This window comes from Bos mutus, chromosome 21 (assembly GCF_027580195.1).
Source record: "Bos mutus isolate GX-2022 chromosome 21, NWIPB_WYAK_1.1, whole genome shotgun sequence".
In the NCBI taxonomy this organism is placed as follows: domain Eukaryota; kingdom Metazoa; phylum Chordata; class Mammalia; order Artiodactyla; family Bovidae; genus Bos; species Bos mutus.
In genome coordinates this window covers 60182336-60199760 of record NC_091637.1, presented here as the reverse complement: position 1 = coordinate 60199760, position 17425 = coordinate 60182336, and the positions used below count along the sequence as shown (strand labels likewise).

Genomic DNA, 17425 nt, shown 5'->3' with positions numbered 1-17425 from the left:
TCTTTAGTGCTCTGCCTCTTACATCCATACATGACTATTGGAAAAACCATAGCTTTGACCATATGAACCTTTGTTGGCAAAGTGATGTCTCTGCTTTTTAATATGCTCTCTAGGTTTGTCATAGCCTTTCTTCTAAGGAGCAAGTGTCTTTTAGTTTCATGGCTGTAGTCACCATCTACAGTGATTTTGAAGCCCAAGAAAATAAAATCTGTCACTCTTTCCACTTTTTCCCCATTTATTTGCCATGAAATGATGGGTCTGGATGCTTTGATCTTAGTTTTTTGAATGTGAAGCTTTAAGCCAGCTTTTTCACTCTTCTCTTTCTTCTTTGAGTAAGTTAACAGTTTTACTTTCTTGTTCTTGTGATTTCAAAATGCACTTGTTTTTTCTCTTTAGTGTCTCAATGAGATCCTGGAGTCAGCAGATGCACCTTTAGAAGTCACAGAAGGATTCATACAGTCAATTTCTCTGTCCGTTCCATGGGGCTCCTTGTTGCAGGACAATTGTGCACTGGAAGTGAGGGGGTTAGAAATGGTCTTCCGACCTCGACCCCGCCTAGGTAGGTGTGTTAGGTATTTCTGTTTGTTTCTATTTTTACTTTTCAGAGATTGGGAAAGTAGCCTAATTGCATTAAGTTGAGTATTTAATTTAGTACCTTGCATGTATTTGTAAGATTCTCAGTAGGTAAAATTTTAGGATGTGGCCCATGTAGGGGGGTGGGTGTGATTGTATCTTCAGAGTTATTTCTCTCTCTCCTTACCCATAAGAACTTTAGTATATAGATGATTGGTTTAGTTATTGGTTACCAGTTATCTAAAGTGACATATGCTTTTTTTTTTTTAAGTATAGTTGATTTACAATGTCAGGTATACAGCAAAATGATTCATTTATCTGTGTGTACATGTTCTTTTATATAGATCTATATATTTTTTCAGATTCTTTTCCATTGTAGGTTATTATAAGATACTAAATAAAAAGTGATTTATGTTTTCAAAATTCAAAGTATTGTGCCAGAAGCAAGGAAGTGCTCAAAGACTGATGGAGAAATGTTAAAAGGACACAGGATTGGGTTTGAAGGGGCTCCCATTGGCCAAGTCTGGAAAATTTGAGTATCAGAAAGGATAATGACAATAATGAATTATAACGCACTAAAAGAAAAACCAAAACCCAAAGTCCATGTTACTACGAATAGGTAAATAAGTACGTAAGGGGGGAAAGAAGAAGGATTGCCACTACTGATAAACATATAAAAAATAAAAGATGGAATATCACCATGTTTTCAAGCACCATAGTAGAAATTAATGCAGGTGAGGATCATCAGTTGATGCTGACACCATTCTGAAGGGTTGAGGATCTTGATATTTAGACAGTATCAGAATATCTCCTTCCATTTACGTATTATTTGCAGAGAGAAAAAGTTTCTTCTCAGTGGAGAAAATTGACAGTCACCACCGTAACTGAGTGAGCAGACTTGATCTCATCATCAGTGGGTCACACTGACGGCACATGTGTTCTGAGGTGATGGACCGAGAAGGAGGGGCTCACTTATGTACTGTTCTTGCTAAAAGTGGTTAGTCTGAGTCAGACACTGAGGAAGCAGTCAGGCAAATCCAAAACGAGAGAAAGCCTGTTAACTAGCTGGTTGGTACTGTTTTTTTTTTTTTTTTTTTAAAGGTTCAGTTATGAAAGACAGTGAAGGTAGAGGAACTATTTAGATTAAAGGAGACTAAAGACTTGATAACTAATTGCAATATGTAACTTTTTTTCTTTTTTCCTGTGGAGGGTATGTTGAGGTAGGTGGGAAGATTGGGGTATTGAATGTATGGTGGTGATAGTGGTGGCTTAGTAGCTAAATCGTGTGCGACTCTTGCAACGCCCTGGACTGTAGCCCGCCAGGCTCCTCTGTCCGTGGGATTCTCCGGACAAGAATACTGGAGTGGGTTGCAGGATTCTTGCTTCCTCCAGGGGATCTTCCCGACCCAGGGATTGAACACATGTCTCCTGCATTGCAGGTAGATTTTTCACTGCTGAGCCACCTCACTGAATGTATATAATATATTGTGTTGATGTCACATCACTTGGGTGTGTTAATGGTACTGAGCTTTTGCAGGAGACTGATCTCATTCTTAGGAGTTACATGCTCCAGTTGTTAGGGATGAGTGTTACAAAATCTAGTTTAGCGAAAGCTTGTGTGTGTGAGTCTATGAGTGTGTGAGTGTGTGTGCACGTATGTGTAATCTTGATGAATCTAGGTGCAGGGTATGCATTGTACACATCTTAGGACTGAACATTTTCAAAAGAAAACTTTGGGAGGGAAAGTTTTAAAGTAGTAGTAAGCCGTTGTTCACGAGTATATACACATAGTAGCTTTAATTGTGCATATGATGGGTTCTGATTTATCAAACCTGGATATTGTGCTTCTTGCATGCCAGATGCTGTTCTGAGTAGTTTACAAGTAGTATCCTCACAATAACTCTTTGAAATAGATCCTTTTAATTGTATTCATTGGACTGAATAGGAAATTGATGCATAAATTGTCATTTAATAACTTGACCAAGGTCATAGCTAGTTAAGTGGAGAAGACAGGGTCTGGACCCAGGGAGTCTAGTTCTGGACCGGCTGTTCTTACCACTGTGCTGTGCTGTGTACTGGACTTACTGAAGAGTAGTTGTCTGGCATGTTATAAGCTCGTAAGGTTGTGATGGTGAATCATCTTAAATTATGAGCGTAAATGCTTCCAGTGACAATTGATGTTTGTAAAGATGTTATGTTTGAAGAGTTATGATCCCAAGTTTTGCCTAAAACATCTGTGCATGGAAATTATTAGTAACCTGGTATTTAATTAACAAGAATACTTTATATGTTAACCAAGCTGAGGAGACATACTAGTACATTTCTATGGAAAGTGAAATATTTTACCCTTATTTTAAAAATATTTCATTAGAAGGACTTTTAACTTTAATTTTAGAAGGCAATAATTCTAGTAATCTCTTGTCAGTTTGTTTTAGATAACATAAGGAGGTGTGATAGAGTTCTTTTATAAGGATATACCTGGAAAGGACTTTACACAGTTTGTGTGTTCCTTCTCCAAGGCTGCTCTTCTGGTTTGTCTGCATTTATACTAACCTTCTAAAGCCCACGTTGGCTGCTACCTCTACTTTCCGCTGAATTCCCTTAACTAGAAGATTTAGCCTCTTCTCTTACCTGATATGATATTTTCTGTTGAAACTCTGTGGTTGTCTATTAATTCTTCTTATTTATATCTCGTTTCTTCCACTATCTTGTAGTCTCTTTGAGGGCAGATTTAATAATTATTGTATTTTTCTACCCTATAAACGGAGTCAGCCAACTATGGCCTGCAGATCAAATCTGGTCTGTTACCTGTTTTTATAAATAAATTTTTATTGAAATATCACCTGGTGTACGTATTCACTCATTCATTAATTCTCTCTGGCTGCTTTTGTACTAGAGTGAGAGAGTTGAGTAGTTGTGATAGAGACCATATGGCCTCAAAGCCTCAAATATTTGTTATCTGATCCTTTGCAGAAATTTTGTTGACCTCTGTTCTACAGCATTTTGAACAATACCACCCATATAAAATATCCATTAAATACTTGAGTAAATATGTGAATAAGTATTTGGCAGATATATACCATGTAATGAGAACATGTGTCTCAACTTCTTTCTGTGATTTTTTTCCTCCCTTCTTGGATATTATAAGGTGATGTTTAAATCTCAGGAGTAAGTTCTAGAATACTGTATCCCTGGGTGATACCATGATGCTAAATATCTCTTGGGGGATTAAGAACTTATTAGTTTGAAATGTGTAGTTTTAAGGAATGGCTTAGTTGTAACCATGAGAAGTTATTGAGGATTTGTCTGTATTTTCTGCAGCATCTGCTTCTGAGCCCATGTATTGGTCAAGCTTCATGACCAGCAGTATGCAACTGGCAAAAGAATGTCTTAGCCAGAAACTAACAGATGAACAAGGAGAAGGATCTCAGCCTTTTGAAGGACTTGAAAAGTTTGCTGAAACCATCGAAACAGGTTTGGCATTATTGAGTATTTAAAAAAAGTTTAGATTGTATTTAATAATTTAGTACCTTGATTTAGTATGTATTGTGTAAGAAAAACTCATTGGAGTAGTTTTTTAAAAAATTGCTATTCTTACTTCAGAACTTTAGAATTGAAGTTATTTAAAAAATTATACAGTATTTGGACTTCCCTGGTGTCACAGTGGATGGAAACCCACATGCCAATGCAGGGGACATGGGTTCAATCCCTGGTCCAGGAAGATTCCTCATGCTGCGGAGCAACTAGGCTGCTGTGCCACAGCTCCTGTGCCCGTGTGCTGCAACTGCTGGAGCCCGTGCTCTGCCATGAAGAGTAGCCCCGGCACGCCCCACCTAGACAGAGTCTGAGCCCAGCACTGAAGACCCAGCACCACCAAAAGCAAACAAATAATTTAAAAAATTACACAGTATTCAGTTTAATTTCATGTTGTTTTTTCACCCTAGTTTCTCCTTTATTTTATTACGCTTGCATAATGAAGGGATTAGAATTCAACAGACAGTGTTAGTCACTGCCCCAGGCTGAGATGTAACACGCTGTATGTTCTCAGCCCACAAAATATTTATTACAAAACTCAAAATTTGGGGCTTTTTTTTTTAAGGTACGAAATTCAACTTTTATTTTGTAAGTTCTTATTAAACTAATTTAGTATTTATTTGGTTTATTCTAGTACTAAGAAGAGTAAAGGTCACTTTTATAGACACTGTCTTGAGAATTGAACACGTGCCAGAAAATTCCAAAACTGGAACTGCACTTGAAATTCGAATAGAAAGGTAAGACTTCTTATATCTGAAAACAAATTACCCAGTTCTCTTCTTTATAAATAATAAGATCTGACTCATCAGATTCAGGATACTTTAGGAGATTCAGTCAGTCAGTCAGTTCAGTCGCTCAGTCGTGTCTGACTCTGCGACCCCATGAACCGCAGCACGCCAGGCCTCCCTGTCTATCACCAACTCCCAAAGTCCACCCAAATCCATGTCCATCGAGTTGGTGATGCCATCCAACCATCTCATCCTCTGATGTCCCCTTCTCCTTCTGCGCTCAATCTTTCCCAGCATCAGGGTCTTTTCAAATGAGTCAGCTCTTTGCATCAGGTGGCCAAAGTATTGGAGTTTCAGCTTCAACATCAGTCCTTCCAATGAACACCCAGGACTGAGCTCCTTTAGGATGGACTGGTTGGATCTCCTTGCAGTCCAAGGGACTCTCAAGAGTCTTCTCCAACACCACAGTTCAAGAGCATCAATTCTTCTGTGCTCAGCTTTCTTCACAGTCCAACTCTCACATCCATACATGACCACTGGAAGAACCATCGCCTTGACTAGACGGACCTTTGTGACAAAGTAATGTTTCTGCTTTTTAATATGCTGTTAGGAGATTAGATGTGATTATATTCAGTTAATATATTACATTATTTCAGAGTAAAGTGTTGTTCTCCAAGTTCTGTTCCAATCCAGTTATTAAAAACAAAGTACCAGTTGGGGTATAACTATTTGAATATTTGAATTCACAAAGTAATTCTCATTTAGCTGATACCAAGTCAAAATAATGACTATTTGAGTGATACTAAATTTAAAGTACCCTGTTGGAGTATTTCAGGTTTTTCATATGAACAATGTACTATTTAGATGTATCTCATTACTGTGAAAGGATTTTTGCATTGCTTCCTTTTATCTATTTGCTGCTTTAGGCTAAGACTACTGTTTTCTTGGGGGATTCTGTGAGGGTATTTTAAGGTCAGTATGTACAGTAGAGATTAGTTAAAAAGATATAAATACATCACTTTTAGTTTTCACTGTATGACCACCTGGAACTCCTATAAATAGACCTAAAACAGGGATTGATTTACATACACACTGCAGAGTGTTGTTTTGAGGTTATGACTCTTCACCAGTGTCTTAATGCCACATGAACTGCCAGCAGAGATGAGCAGAGTGAAGTATGTACACTGAGCACCAAAGACACTTTGTTTGTGGATATGTTGGGAACCTTTACTGAGCTTTAAACAGATATGTTCTGATTTCTGTCTTTGACAAAATATACCTATTAGTGAATCAGTTACTGTTAACAGATCTTTGAAATTAAGTTGCATTACCTTAAAATGGTGTATTTAAAAAGTATCTAAAATCTTCTGCATTTAGAACAGTATTACTTTGGAAACAATGACAGATTTTATTTTCTTGGGCTCCAAAATCACTGTGGATGGTGACTGCAGCCTGGAAATTAAAAGACACTTGCTTCTTGGAAGAAAAGCTATGACAAACCTGCTGTTAAGTCACTTCAGTCGTGTCCGACTCTGTGCGGCCCCATAGACGGCAGCCCACCAGGCTCCCCCGTCCCTGGGACTCTCCAGGCAAGAACACTGGAGTGGGTTGCCATTTCCTTCTCCAATGCATGAAAGTGAAAAGTGAAAGTGAAGTCGCTCAGTTGTGTCTGACTCTTAGCAACCCCATGGACTGCAGCCTAATAGGCTCCTCCGTCCATGGGATTTTCCAGGCAAGAGTACTGGAGTGGGTTGACATTGCCTTCTCCAATGACAAACCTAGACAGCATATTAAAAAACAGAGACATCACTTTGCTGACAAAGGTCCGTCTAGTCAAAGCTATGGTTTTTCCAGTAGTCATGTACGTCTGTGAGAGTTGGATCATAAAGAATGCTGAGCGCTAAAGAATTTATGCTTTCAAATTGTGGTGCTGGAGAAGACTCGAGAGTCCCTTCGACAGCATGGAGTTCGAGCCAGTCAATCATAAAGAAAATTGGTCCTGAATGTTCTTTGGAAGGACTGATGCTGAAGCTCTAGTACTTTGGCTACCTGATGCAAAGAGCCAACTCATTTGAAAAGAAGATGGAGGGCAAGTGGAGAAGGGGATGACAGAGGATGAGGTGGTTGAACAACACCACCAACTCAATGGATGTGAGTTTGAACAAACTGGGAGATGGTGAAAGACAGGGAAGCCTGGCATGCTGCAGGGCACACAGCATGTGCTGCACAAAGAATCAGGCACTACTTAGCTACTGAACAACAACAACAACAGTTTAATTTAAGCTGAAGATGAGTGGTAAGGACTCATAGAATAGTTACAGAAATTCAAGCAATGACACATCACACTCGTGTTTAGAGTCAAGTGCTGTCTCAGTGTTTCAAGAGATGTTTGTGAGAGAGCACAGGAATTATTTTCCTTGGAGCTAACTTTAGGAAGTTATTCATTTTTTCCCCAAATTTAGGAGCCTCAAAATAGTACCTTCTTGGGGTTAATTTAATGTTTCTTCATGAAAATATTTACGAGAGTAAAGCATGATAATGCTGACACATATGTGATAGGTATATTCTAAGAAGAGCTAACACTTGAAAAATTTCTTTAATTTCAGCAGCTGTGTGTATTTCTTTTATTTTATTTTATTTTATTTTTAAACTTTACAAATTGTATTAGTTTTGCCAAATATCAAAATGAATCCGCCACCGGTATACATGTGTTCCCCATCCTGAACCCTCCTCCCTCCTCCCTCCCCATACCCTCCTTCTGGGTCGTCCCAGTGCACTAGCCCCAAGCATCCAGTATCGTGTATCGAACCTGGACTGGCAACTCGTTTCATACATGATATTATACATGTTTCAATGCCATTCTCCCAAATCTTCCCACCCTCTCCCTCTCCCATAGAGTCCATAAGACTGTTCTATACATCAGTGTCTCTTTTGCTGTCTCGTACACAGGGTTATTGTTAGCATTTTTCTAAATTCCATATATATGCGTTAGTATACTGTATTGGTGTTTTTCTTTCTGGCTTACTTCACTCTGTATAATAGGCTCCAGTTTCATCCACCTCATTAGAACTGATTCAAATGTATTCTTTTTAATGGCTGAGTAATACTCCATTGTGTATATGTACCACAGCTTTCTTATCCATTCATCTGCTGATGGACATCTAGGTTGCTTCCGTGTCCTGGCTATTATAAACAGTGCTGCGATGAACATTGGGGTACACGTGTCTCTTTCCCTTCTGGTTTCCTCAGTGTGTATGCCCAGCAGTGGGATTGCTGGATCATAAGGCAGTTTATTTCTTATAATTGCAAATAGGTCTTCCTAAGAGTTTTATGCAAATGCTCTTTTTGTTTTTAACTTTCAGAACCATGTACTGTGATGAAACTGCTGACGAGTCCTCAGGAATTAACGTACATCAACCCACAGCTTTTGCTCACAAGTTACTTCAGCTCTCTGGAGTGTCTCTCTTCTGGGATGAGTTTTCTGCGTCTGCAAAATCCTCCCCAGTGTGTTCAACTGTGCCAGTGGTAAGGAAAACAAATCAGAGAAGCCAGAAAATGAATTCACAGATTTTCAGAAGGTTTACTTGAGGACTATTAAAATTTCCTAGGATGTGTGATGTGTACTGATGGGTTTCCTTGTGATCTGAGAGTTAACACAAATATTCAGTAATGGGGACATATATTTCAGATTTAAAAATACATTTGTAAAAAAAATACATTTGTAATTAATGCCATTTCTACCAGAAATACATTTGCTGTGTATTAATTTAATAGAGAAACATTGGATTTTATGTCCTAGGGAGAAATGGCATATTAACATCTAATATCTTTTTTATAATAAAAACAGGCAACTAAGCAATATTCACATTTACCTTCCATGATGCATGTATTGTTGAAAATGTTATGTTACAAGTCATATCTTGTAAAAATTTTATAATTAAGGAAAAAGAACTGTGTTCATCCCTTCTTAGATTGGAGAGCCCTTTTATAAATCAATCACCTCATAATTTGTCTTTTACTTTATTTCACAAATCATATTTTCTTAATTATTGGATGTATATTAAATTTTCTTATTATGTAATTTGAACAGATGCTGTGCTTTTTTTCATAAAGTACTTTTCCATAACTTGCCTTTATTAAGCTACTGTGCTATGTTTTATGCTAGTTCTGCAATACTGGTTTATCCATTGTCACAATATAGTTGTCACGTAAATACTGTATTCTTCTTAAATTAATAGTCGTGTTTTACATCTCAGTTTACTTACACTAAAGTATTGGAAGAAATTACATTTTTTCTTCTTGCGTTACTGTAGGAAACAGAGCCAAAGCTGTCACCTAGCTGGAATCCAAAAATTGTTTATGAACCTCACCCACAACTAACAAGGAACTTGCCAGAAGTAGCACCTTCTGACCCAGTGCAGATAGGAGGGCTCAATGGTAGGCTGGAGTTGAGTCTCACATTGAAACAGAATGAAGTACTTCCTGGAGCTAAGGTCAGTATTTGTTTTATTTTCTGTAGATAAAGTAAACCTGGAGGCATTCTTTATGCTGTGGCCCTCTGACTGGTTCACATAGACTGTCCTGTGACCAGGTTACCCACTGCCTTGGAGTCAGCATTTTTACCCGCATTTGGTGCCTCTGTCTGCATATCTTGGAGTTCACCTGAGGCCCACCTTTGCCCATCTGCTGCAGCTCAGGGTTTGAAACTGTCTCCTGTGCTCAACTTTCCCCCACTTTGAAAAATGTTCATTAGTTCAGATAACTAGGAGTTTCTTAAAGAATCATTTTCATCATGAAATTAAAAAGTTAAAAGAAGGAGAAATTAAGAAAGCGTGTTAGCTGAAAGTGAAAGTTAGTTGCTCAGCCATATTCGACTGTTTGCAACCCCATGAACTATAGTTGCCAGGCTTCTCTGTCCATGAAATTCTCCAGGGAAGAGTACTGGAGTGGGTTACCATTTCCTTCACCAGGGTATCTTCCTGACCCAGGGATCAAACTTGAGTCTCCTGCATTGCAGGCAGATTCTTTACCATCTGAGCCACCGGGGAAGCCCCCATGTTAGCTGAAGGAGATGTTTAATTATGTGTATATAAAACTATCCACCTATGTGTATTTTGAACAGAATGTCCATGTTTATAATTGTATAATATTTATGAAAAGAGATGAGTTTTTTCCATAATGTTGCATAGCTTGTAGAAGTCACTGTAAAGACAACTGTACCTCTTTCTTAGGGAGCAATACTGAACAGTCTGGAGAGTCAGGAAACTTGAATTTTTTTAGTTAGTTAATTATGTGTCTTTCAGGTTATTGTTTTCAGGTTCTTAAACCTAATTTTCCACAGTTTATTGTGATCCACACAGTCAAAGGCTTTGGCATAGTCAATAAAGCAAAAATAGATGTTTTTCTGGAACTCTCTTGCTTTTTCGATGATCCAGCGGATGTTGGCAATTTGATCTCTGGTTCCTCTGCCTTTTCTAAAACCAGCTTGAACATCTGGAAGTTCACAGTTCACGTACTGCTGAAGCCTGGCTTGGAGAATTTTGAGCATTACTTTACTAGCGTGTGAGATGAGTGCAATTGTGTGGTAGTTTGAGCATTCTTTGGCATTGCCTTTCTTTGGGATTGGAATGAAAACTGACCTTTTCCAGTCCTGTGACCACTGCTGAGTTTTCCAAATTTGCTGGCATATTGAGTGCAGCACTTTCACAGCAGCATCATTCAGGATTTGAAATAGCTCAACTGGAATTCCATCACCTCCACTAGCTTTGTTCATAGTGATGCTTTCTAAGGCCCACTTGACTTCACATTCCAGGATGTCTGGCTCTAGGTGAGTGATCACACCATCGTGATTATCTTGGTCATGAAGATCTTTTTTGTACAGTTCTTCTGTGTATTCCTGCCACCTCTTCTTAATATCTTCTGCTTCTGTTAGGTCCATACCATTTCTGTCCTTTATTGAGCCCATCTTTGCATGAAATGTTCCCTTGGTATCTCTCATTTTCTTGAAGAGATCTCTAGTCTTTCCTATTCTGTTGTTTTCCTCTATTTCTTTGCAGTGATCGCTGAGGAAGGCTTTCTTATCTCTTCTTTGGAACTCTGCATTCAGATGCTTATATCTTTCCTTTTCTCCTTTGCTTTTTGCTTCTCTTCTTTTCACAGCTATTTGGAAGGCCTCCTCAAACAGCCATTTTGCTTTGTTGCATTTCTTTTCCATGGGGATGGTCTTGATCCCTATCTTTGGCCACCTCATGCGAAGAGTTGACTCATTGGGAAAGACTCTGATACTGGGAGGGATTGGGGGTAGGAGGAGAAGGGGACAACAGAGGATGAGATGGCTGGATGGCATCACTGACTCGATGGACGTGAGTCTCAGTGAACTCCGGGAGTTGGTGATGGACAGGGAGGCCTGGCGTGCTTCGATTCAAGGGGTCGCAAAGAGTCAGACACGACTGAGCGACTGAACTGAACTGAACTGAAACCTAATTTTACCATATAATCTGTGTAAAATGCACTTTAGGAAAATATCAGGATTTATTCATTTGTATTTTCACAGATATAACTAGCTCTAGACATTTGACTGACTACTGTATGCCAGAGCCTGTGCTGGTTGTTGGGACATAGAAATGAAAGGAATGCAATCTTTGTCTTAATAAAAGTATAAGAGGCATAGACATGGCTGTGGGAATGTGTAAGAGGGAACCACTCTATACATGTGAACACACATAAAAAACTTTTCAGAAGATTGAAGGATCCCTGGAACTCTTTCTCCGAAATGGAGCACCTGATTAGAGTTGGAGGGGGAGGAAGGTGCAGATTGAAATGTTGATGTTCCTATTACTATGATTGGTTTTCTTTTTTTTTTTGGCCACATTACGTGGTTTGTGGGATTTTAGTTCTCTGACCAAGAATTGCACCCCGGTCGACAGCAGGGATTGAGCCTGAGTCCACAGCAGTAAAAGCCCAAATCTTAACCACTGGACCACCAGGGAAATTCCCTGATGTTATTCTTACTGATTATCCCTCCTCCTCTTTGATTACTGTTCTGTTCTCCTTCAGTAGAGTTCAGTTCAGTGGCTCAGTCGTGTGCAACTCTTTGCGACCCCATAGACTGCAGCGTGCCAGGCTTCCCTGTACATCACCAACTCCCGGAGTTTACTCAAACTCATTGGTGATGCCATCCAACCGTCTCATCCTTCTGTTGTCCCCTTCTCCTCCCATCTTCAATCTTTCCCAGCATCAGGATCTTTTCGGATGAGTCAGTTCTTTGTATCAGGTGGCCAAAGTATTAGAGTTTCAGCTTGAGCATCACTCCTTCCAAAGAATATTCAGGACTGATTTCCTTTAGGATGAACTGGCTGGATCTCCTTGCTGTCCAAGGGACTCTCAAGAGTCTTCAATACCACAGTTCAAAAACATCAATTCTTCTGCGCTCAACTTTCTTTATAGTCCAACTCTCACATCCATACGTTACTACTGGAAAAACCATAGCTTTGACTAGATGGACCTTTGTTGGGAAAATAATGTCTCTGCTTTTAATATGCTACCTAGGTTGGTCATAACTTTTCTTCCAAGGAGCAAGTGTCTTTTAATTTCATGGCTGTTCTACCTCAGGTGGTATGAAACCCTTTCATAGGTCTTAAGCCTCTTCACAGCATAACAGGATGGAATGGTTAATGGAGCAGAGAGCCACGGGTATGTGTAAACACTACAGGAATCCTTACTCTGTGCCAAGATCCTTGGGAAACTGAGTACATCCATGCCTCTGTAGAATGCATTTTCTAATCCTTTAAGAAGGAAGAACCATGGCGATACCTTCTTGGGTTGTTTTGGTTAATTATTGCTAGTTCTCAACATTTGTATTTTTGATTTTTGTGCATATCCAAACTTATTGCACATTATGAACTGATTTATATAAATGCCTTTTAGGTGTTACTTTTGAACATCTGTGTATTAGGTGACAGATGAACCTCTGGAACTATTAGCCAGGGTTTAATATTTGGAGATAACTCTTCTTGCCTATATGGTAATTTTTTTTGTAGCAACTGGAATATTTGAGTACATTTTGTTCTTGATGAAAATGAGTGCTAAACAGAGAAATTAAAGTTCTGAATAGCAGCATCCAGAAACAGACCTCCTGAACTTTAGTCTGTCTCTTTGCACTTAAGTCTTTCAACTATGGGATCAAAATGTTACGAGAGATTTCATGTTACTTTTTCAGTTCTCTGAGACTATTCACCACTCAAATTGTGTGTAAGTTTGGTGTTTCACATATTTAGTTTTATCAGATGTCTTCAGAAATACATTATATATGAAAATAGGGCCCTGCCTCAATTGAATTTAGAGACATTTTGTTTTAATTGCTGTGTTACACTGAGTTTGAAATTTGAAGCCTGACATGCTTCAGTCCATTGGGTCACAAAGAGTTGGACACGACTGAGTGACTGAACAACAACAACAAATTTTAGTTGTTAAAATGTTTTATATTTCTATTTCTAGAGGAAAGTTATATGTACTTTTTTCTTTGTATGCCAAACTCAGAATGACTAATAATGACATATTTCTATGACAATTAGAAGTGAAACTCTTAATCATGTATTCTGAAAGCATATTAGAGACTATGTTTTCAATGCTAAGAAATTAAAAATCAATTTTTAAGCTCAGCATATAATCACAAAGAGATTTCCCCACTGTCCCCAGCCATAACTCCTTGCTGATTTAAGGACTGGGAAGTCAGCAGTCAGTAAGGAGCCCCGTAAAACCAGTACTTTGTGGGTCAGCCTAGGTTAAAATCCTGGCCCTGAATCTGTTATATGGCCTTGTGTGAATCAATTAATCTTTGTGAACCTGTTTTCTCATTTGTAAAACAGGAAAACTACTAAGAATTAGAGGAAATAAAATAAAAACATCTAACACAGTGTCCCAATACTCAAAAAAAGGTGATAATAATGATTATTATTGGAGAATTTGTTGCTTTATGAGTTATACCATGGAAATTTCTCAAAGTCACTATGTAATTTATTTTATGTTCTTAGAATCAGAAATTTGTTTTTCTCCTGTAAAAGATGCCATATCCTGAATATAAGTGTTTTCTTAATTGAATTATTTTTAAATTGTAAAATGGCATAAAGATCATAGGAGTCAGTATTAACATTAGGACTAAGAAGAGACGAATGAAAAGTAAGGCAGGAATATTTAGCTTTTCAGAATGTGACTTAGGGAATAGAATGTTTGTTTTTGTCAGAGTGTATGCTACGGAAGTCAAGAGTGAGAGTGGGATTGGGCTTTTATTTTTAGAAGGAAAGACGGACAAAGAGGTGGAAAAGAGAAGGGAATTCCACATGAGCATCCTCTCTGCTGTGGCTTCATGTCAGTGGAGAGAAGGTTTCGTGGGCATTTGGAGGGGCACACTGTTGATAGAGAAGGTCCTTGCTGTTCTAGATAGGAGTGTGATTGATCCATGGGCAAACTTAGGAAGGCTACATTTATTTGTCCTTGGTTTGAATCAAGCTTTAAAGATTGTGATTTGAGTCTTTTGAAACTATAATGGGAATGAATGCTAGATTGTTGCTATCTTTATTTTCTTGGAGACTATGTCTTAAGGCCTCCTCAAGCACCTTAAATACTCAGAAAACTCAGAGACACAAAGAGTGACATTGGTCTTTCTGACATGGAATTTCTCAGGAGGATTTTCCCTCTTAAAATAAAAGTTGATGACCTTATATGTCTTTTCATTTAGATTGTGTGAATTAGTAGAGAGAATCTGAGGTGAAGGAATCCAAGGCTAACTAATTAGTATTCCTCTCGGTGTTCTGAAAAATACTGGGATTTATGGTGATGAGTTTATAAAGAGTGTTCATTCTGAGTAGTTTCCTTTCTTTCTTTTTTTGAAGCTGGATATTGATGGGCAGATAGACTCTATACATCTGTTCCTGTCACCCAGGCAGGTGCACTTGCTTTTGGACATGTTAGCAGCTATTGCTGGGCCAGGCAAGTATAATTGTTGTTACTTCTAGTTCTTTAAAAAAATTTAGTTAAAATATACAGCATAGAAATGGGAAATTATATTATTGTATAGGAATGTATGAACTTAAAGATGTATTGTGAATTAGAATCCTCAGTAGTTAAATTTGATTCTTTCAAATTGCATTATGATGCAACAGATTAGCATTCAGACTGACTGACTTCCTTGGTTGGAGGTAGTACTTCATACAACTGAGAAAGTATAATTGTTAAACTCAGTAAACAGCACACACTTAAAAAATTTTTAATGACATGTATATTTAATAACAGATAAGATCTTGTGATTCCTAGCTAGCTGTTTAGAGCTATTGCCTAGATCTCCGAATAACATTAAATACTGGTGGTTCTGCACTGACTGGTACTAAGTTGCCATTGGCATTGGATAAGTGGGTTGGGAGAGAATGCTTAGTTAAGTAACTCCAAATTTAATTACTCTTTTGCTTTTCTTTTGTATACACATAGAAAATTCAAGCAAAATTGGATTAGCTAATAAAGATAGAAAAAACCGACCCATGCAGCAAGAAGATGAATATCGAATTCAAATGGAATTGAACCGGTATTATTTGAGGAAAGACTCCCTCTCTGCCGGTGTGTCCTCAGAGCAAAGCTTTTATGAGACAGAAACGGCTCGTACACCTTCTAGCCGGGGTAAGCAACTCAAAAACTTGACTCTAGATTGATACATCATCATCATAGAGCAAAGTACATTTGACTTTGGCCGCCATAAAATGGAGTTGAGTAATGAAAAAACCAACGGTCTACACTTTAAGAACGTTTAAATATATAAGTTGATCGAACCACAGCTTGACAGTGACTGGCACACAAGTGGTGCGGGATCCTTTTTTGATTGTGTAGTCTTCTTTTGTAAAACATGATCTATTCTAAGGAAAGTCAATTAAAAATGTGGGTTTACGCAAAAGATAAAATGGGAATAATTGTTCATTTTGTCAAATTATGTGCTTACGTAATGATTTACAGTAGATTCCTTTAAATAAAAACCTTTGTCCATTAATCTTTCTGTCAGTTATATGTAAATAAACAACATAATGTTTACCCAGTTTACTTTGCATTTATAGGTGTGTCTTAATGTGTAAGCACTAATACAAATCAATTTAAATAATAAGAATCAATTTCAATATGGAATGTTGACCTAAGTAAAAAATTAAAATCTATTCAAGAAATTTTGGCCATAACAAACTTCATTTGCCTGAAGGTAAAACAATTTGCAGAAAGAAGTAAAACATAAATAGAATTGTAAATAAAATTTACAACTCTTTTTTTTTTCTTTCAAGAAATAGCTGTATCCATGACACCAGAGATTACAAGATACTATCTGAAAATCATATGACACTTAATGACATCACATTATACCACGTGAAGCAGCTTATCATATATTTTTTTAAAAAGTTCACCAGTGGGCTACCTTAACGTTTTGTTAATCTATGTTCAGCTGAGTTTTTACTATGACATTAATATCTTGAATGCAAAGAAGTGACCCCATTGGAAGTAACATAAAATTTAGAACATCACTATATCTCAGATGATCTGAGGGAACAATATACATTAATATATGTGAAGATCTTATTTAAATATGTGAATTGGTGGAATTATAATAAAACTGACAAAGTTTAATTCTCTCTAGAAGAAGAAGTTTTCTTTTCCATGGCTGATATGGACATGTCGCACAGTCTCTCTTCTCTTCCACCCCTTGGGGAACCCCCAAATATGGACCTTGAGTTATCATTAACTAGTACATATACAAACACCCCAGCAGGATCTCCATTAAGTACTACTGTGGTAAAGTATTTAATTTTTTGTTCTGTTCTTTAACAAGTTACTTCTAAAATTTTACACCTTATTCATATGCTTAAAAAAATTACACTTTAGCTTCAGCCAACATGGGGAGACTTCCTTGATCATCATAAGGAACAGCCAGTCAGAGGATCAGCGTTACCCTCCAACCTGGTTCACCCAGCATCTTTACAAAAGACTGGTATGTAAGAAAAAAGAAAAAAAGACATTTGTTGATAGTTTCCACTGGAATCTAAAAATAATTATTAAAAAAATATGCCATTCTACTGATTCTTTTCTCTTTCTTCATAAATATTTTTTTGGTGTAGACCTTTTAACAAAGTTTAGAAAGAAAATGAAGCACTGTTGAACAATTCACTATGAAATGTTTTAGAACAGTTGCCTATTCATTGTATTCGTGTATTAAATAATTTAGTAAAAAGTACACCCTCAGTTTCATATTATTATTATAATTTAGGAGTCTCAATCAACTGGTCTAATTTTTGTTTCTCTGTTTACACATCCCTTAAAAGAGAACCTCAGGTTTCCTTTTGGCAAAATTTAATTGAAATAGACACAGGATTAAAGGAAAATTTGATGAGCAGCTTCTAGTTAATCTCTGACTTATTTCCACAGTATAGTTTTATTAATTCAAAAGTTTTGTTTGTATTGTAGCAGGGTTTTTTTTGTACTTCACATATCAAGGATCTTGCATATCAAATGTAGAAAGATTACAGTTTATTATTTTCCTTTTTTAATATCACTGAAACTGTGTGTGA

The 17425-nt window shown here is 37.5% G+C and overlaps 1 protein-coding gene across 1 annotated transcript in view; it reads left to right on the top strand.

Moving 5' to 3' along the window:
• ATG2B (autophagy related 2B) overlaps window positions 1–17425 on the top strand; it is an 81231-nt gene that overhangs the window by 8031 nt on the left and 55775 nt on the right. The window contains 9 exon segments of the mRNA XM_070357913.1: window positions 397–559; window positions 3895–4047; window positions 4742–4844; window positions 8198–8360; window positions 9149–9328; window positions 14726–14822; window positions 15318–15503; window positions 16498–16652; window positions 16743–16848. Of these exon segments, the coding sequence (XP_070214014.1) occupies window positions 397–559; window positions 3895–4047; window positions 4742–4844; window positions 8198–8360; window positions 9149–9328; window positions 14726–14822; window positions 15318–15503; window positions 16498–16652; window positions 16743–16848 (1306 nt within the window).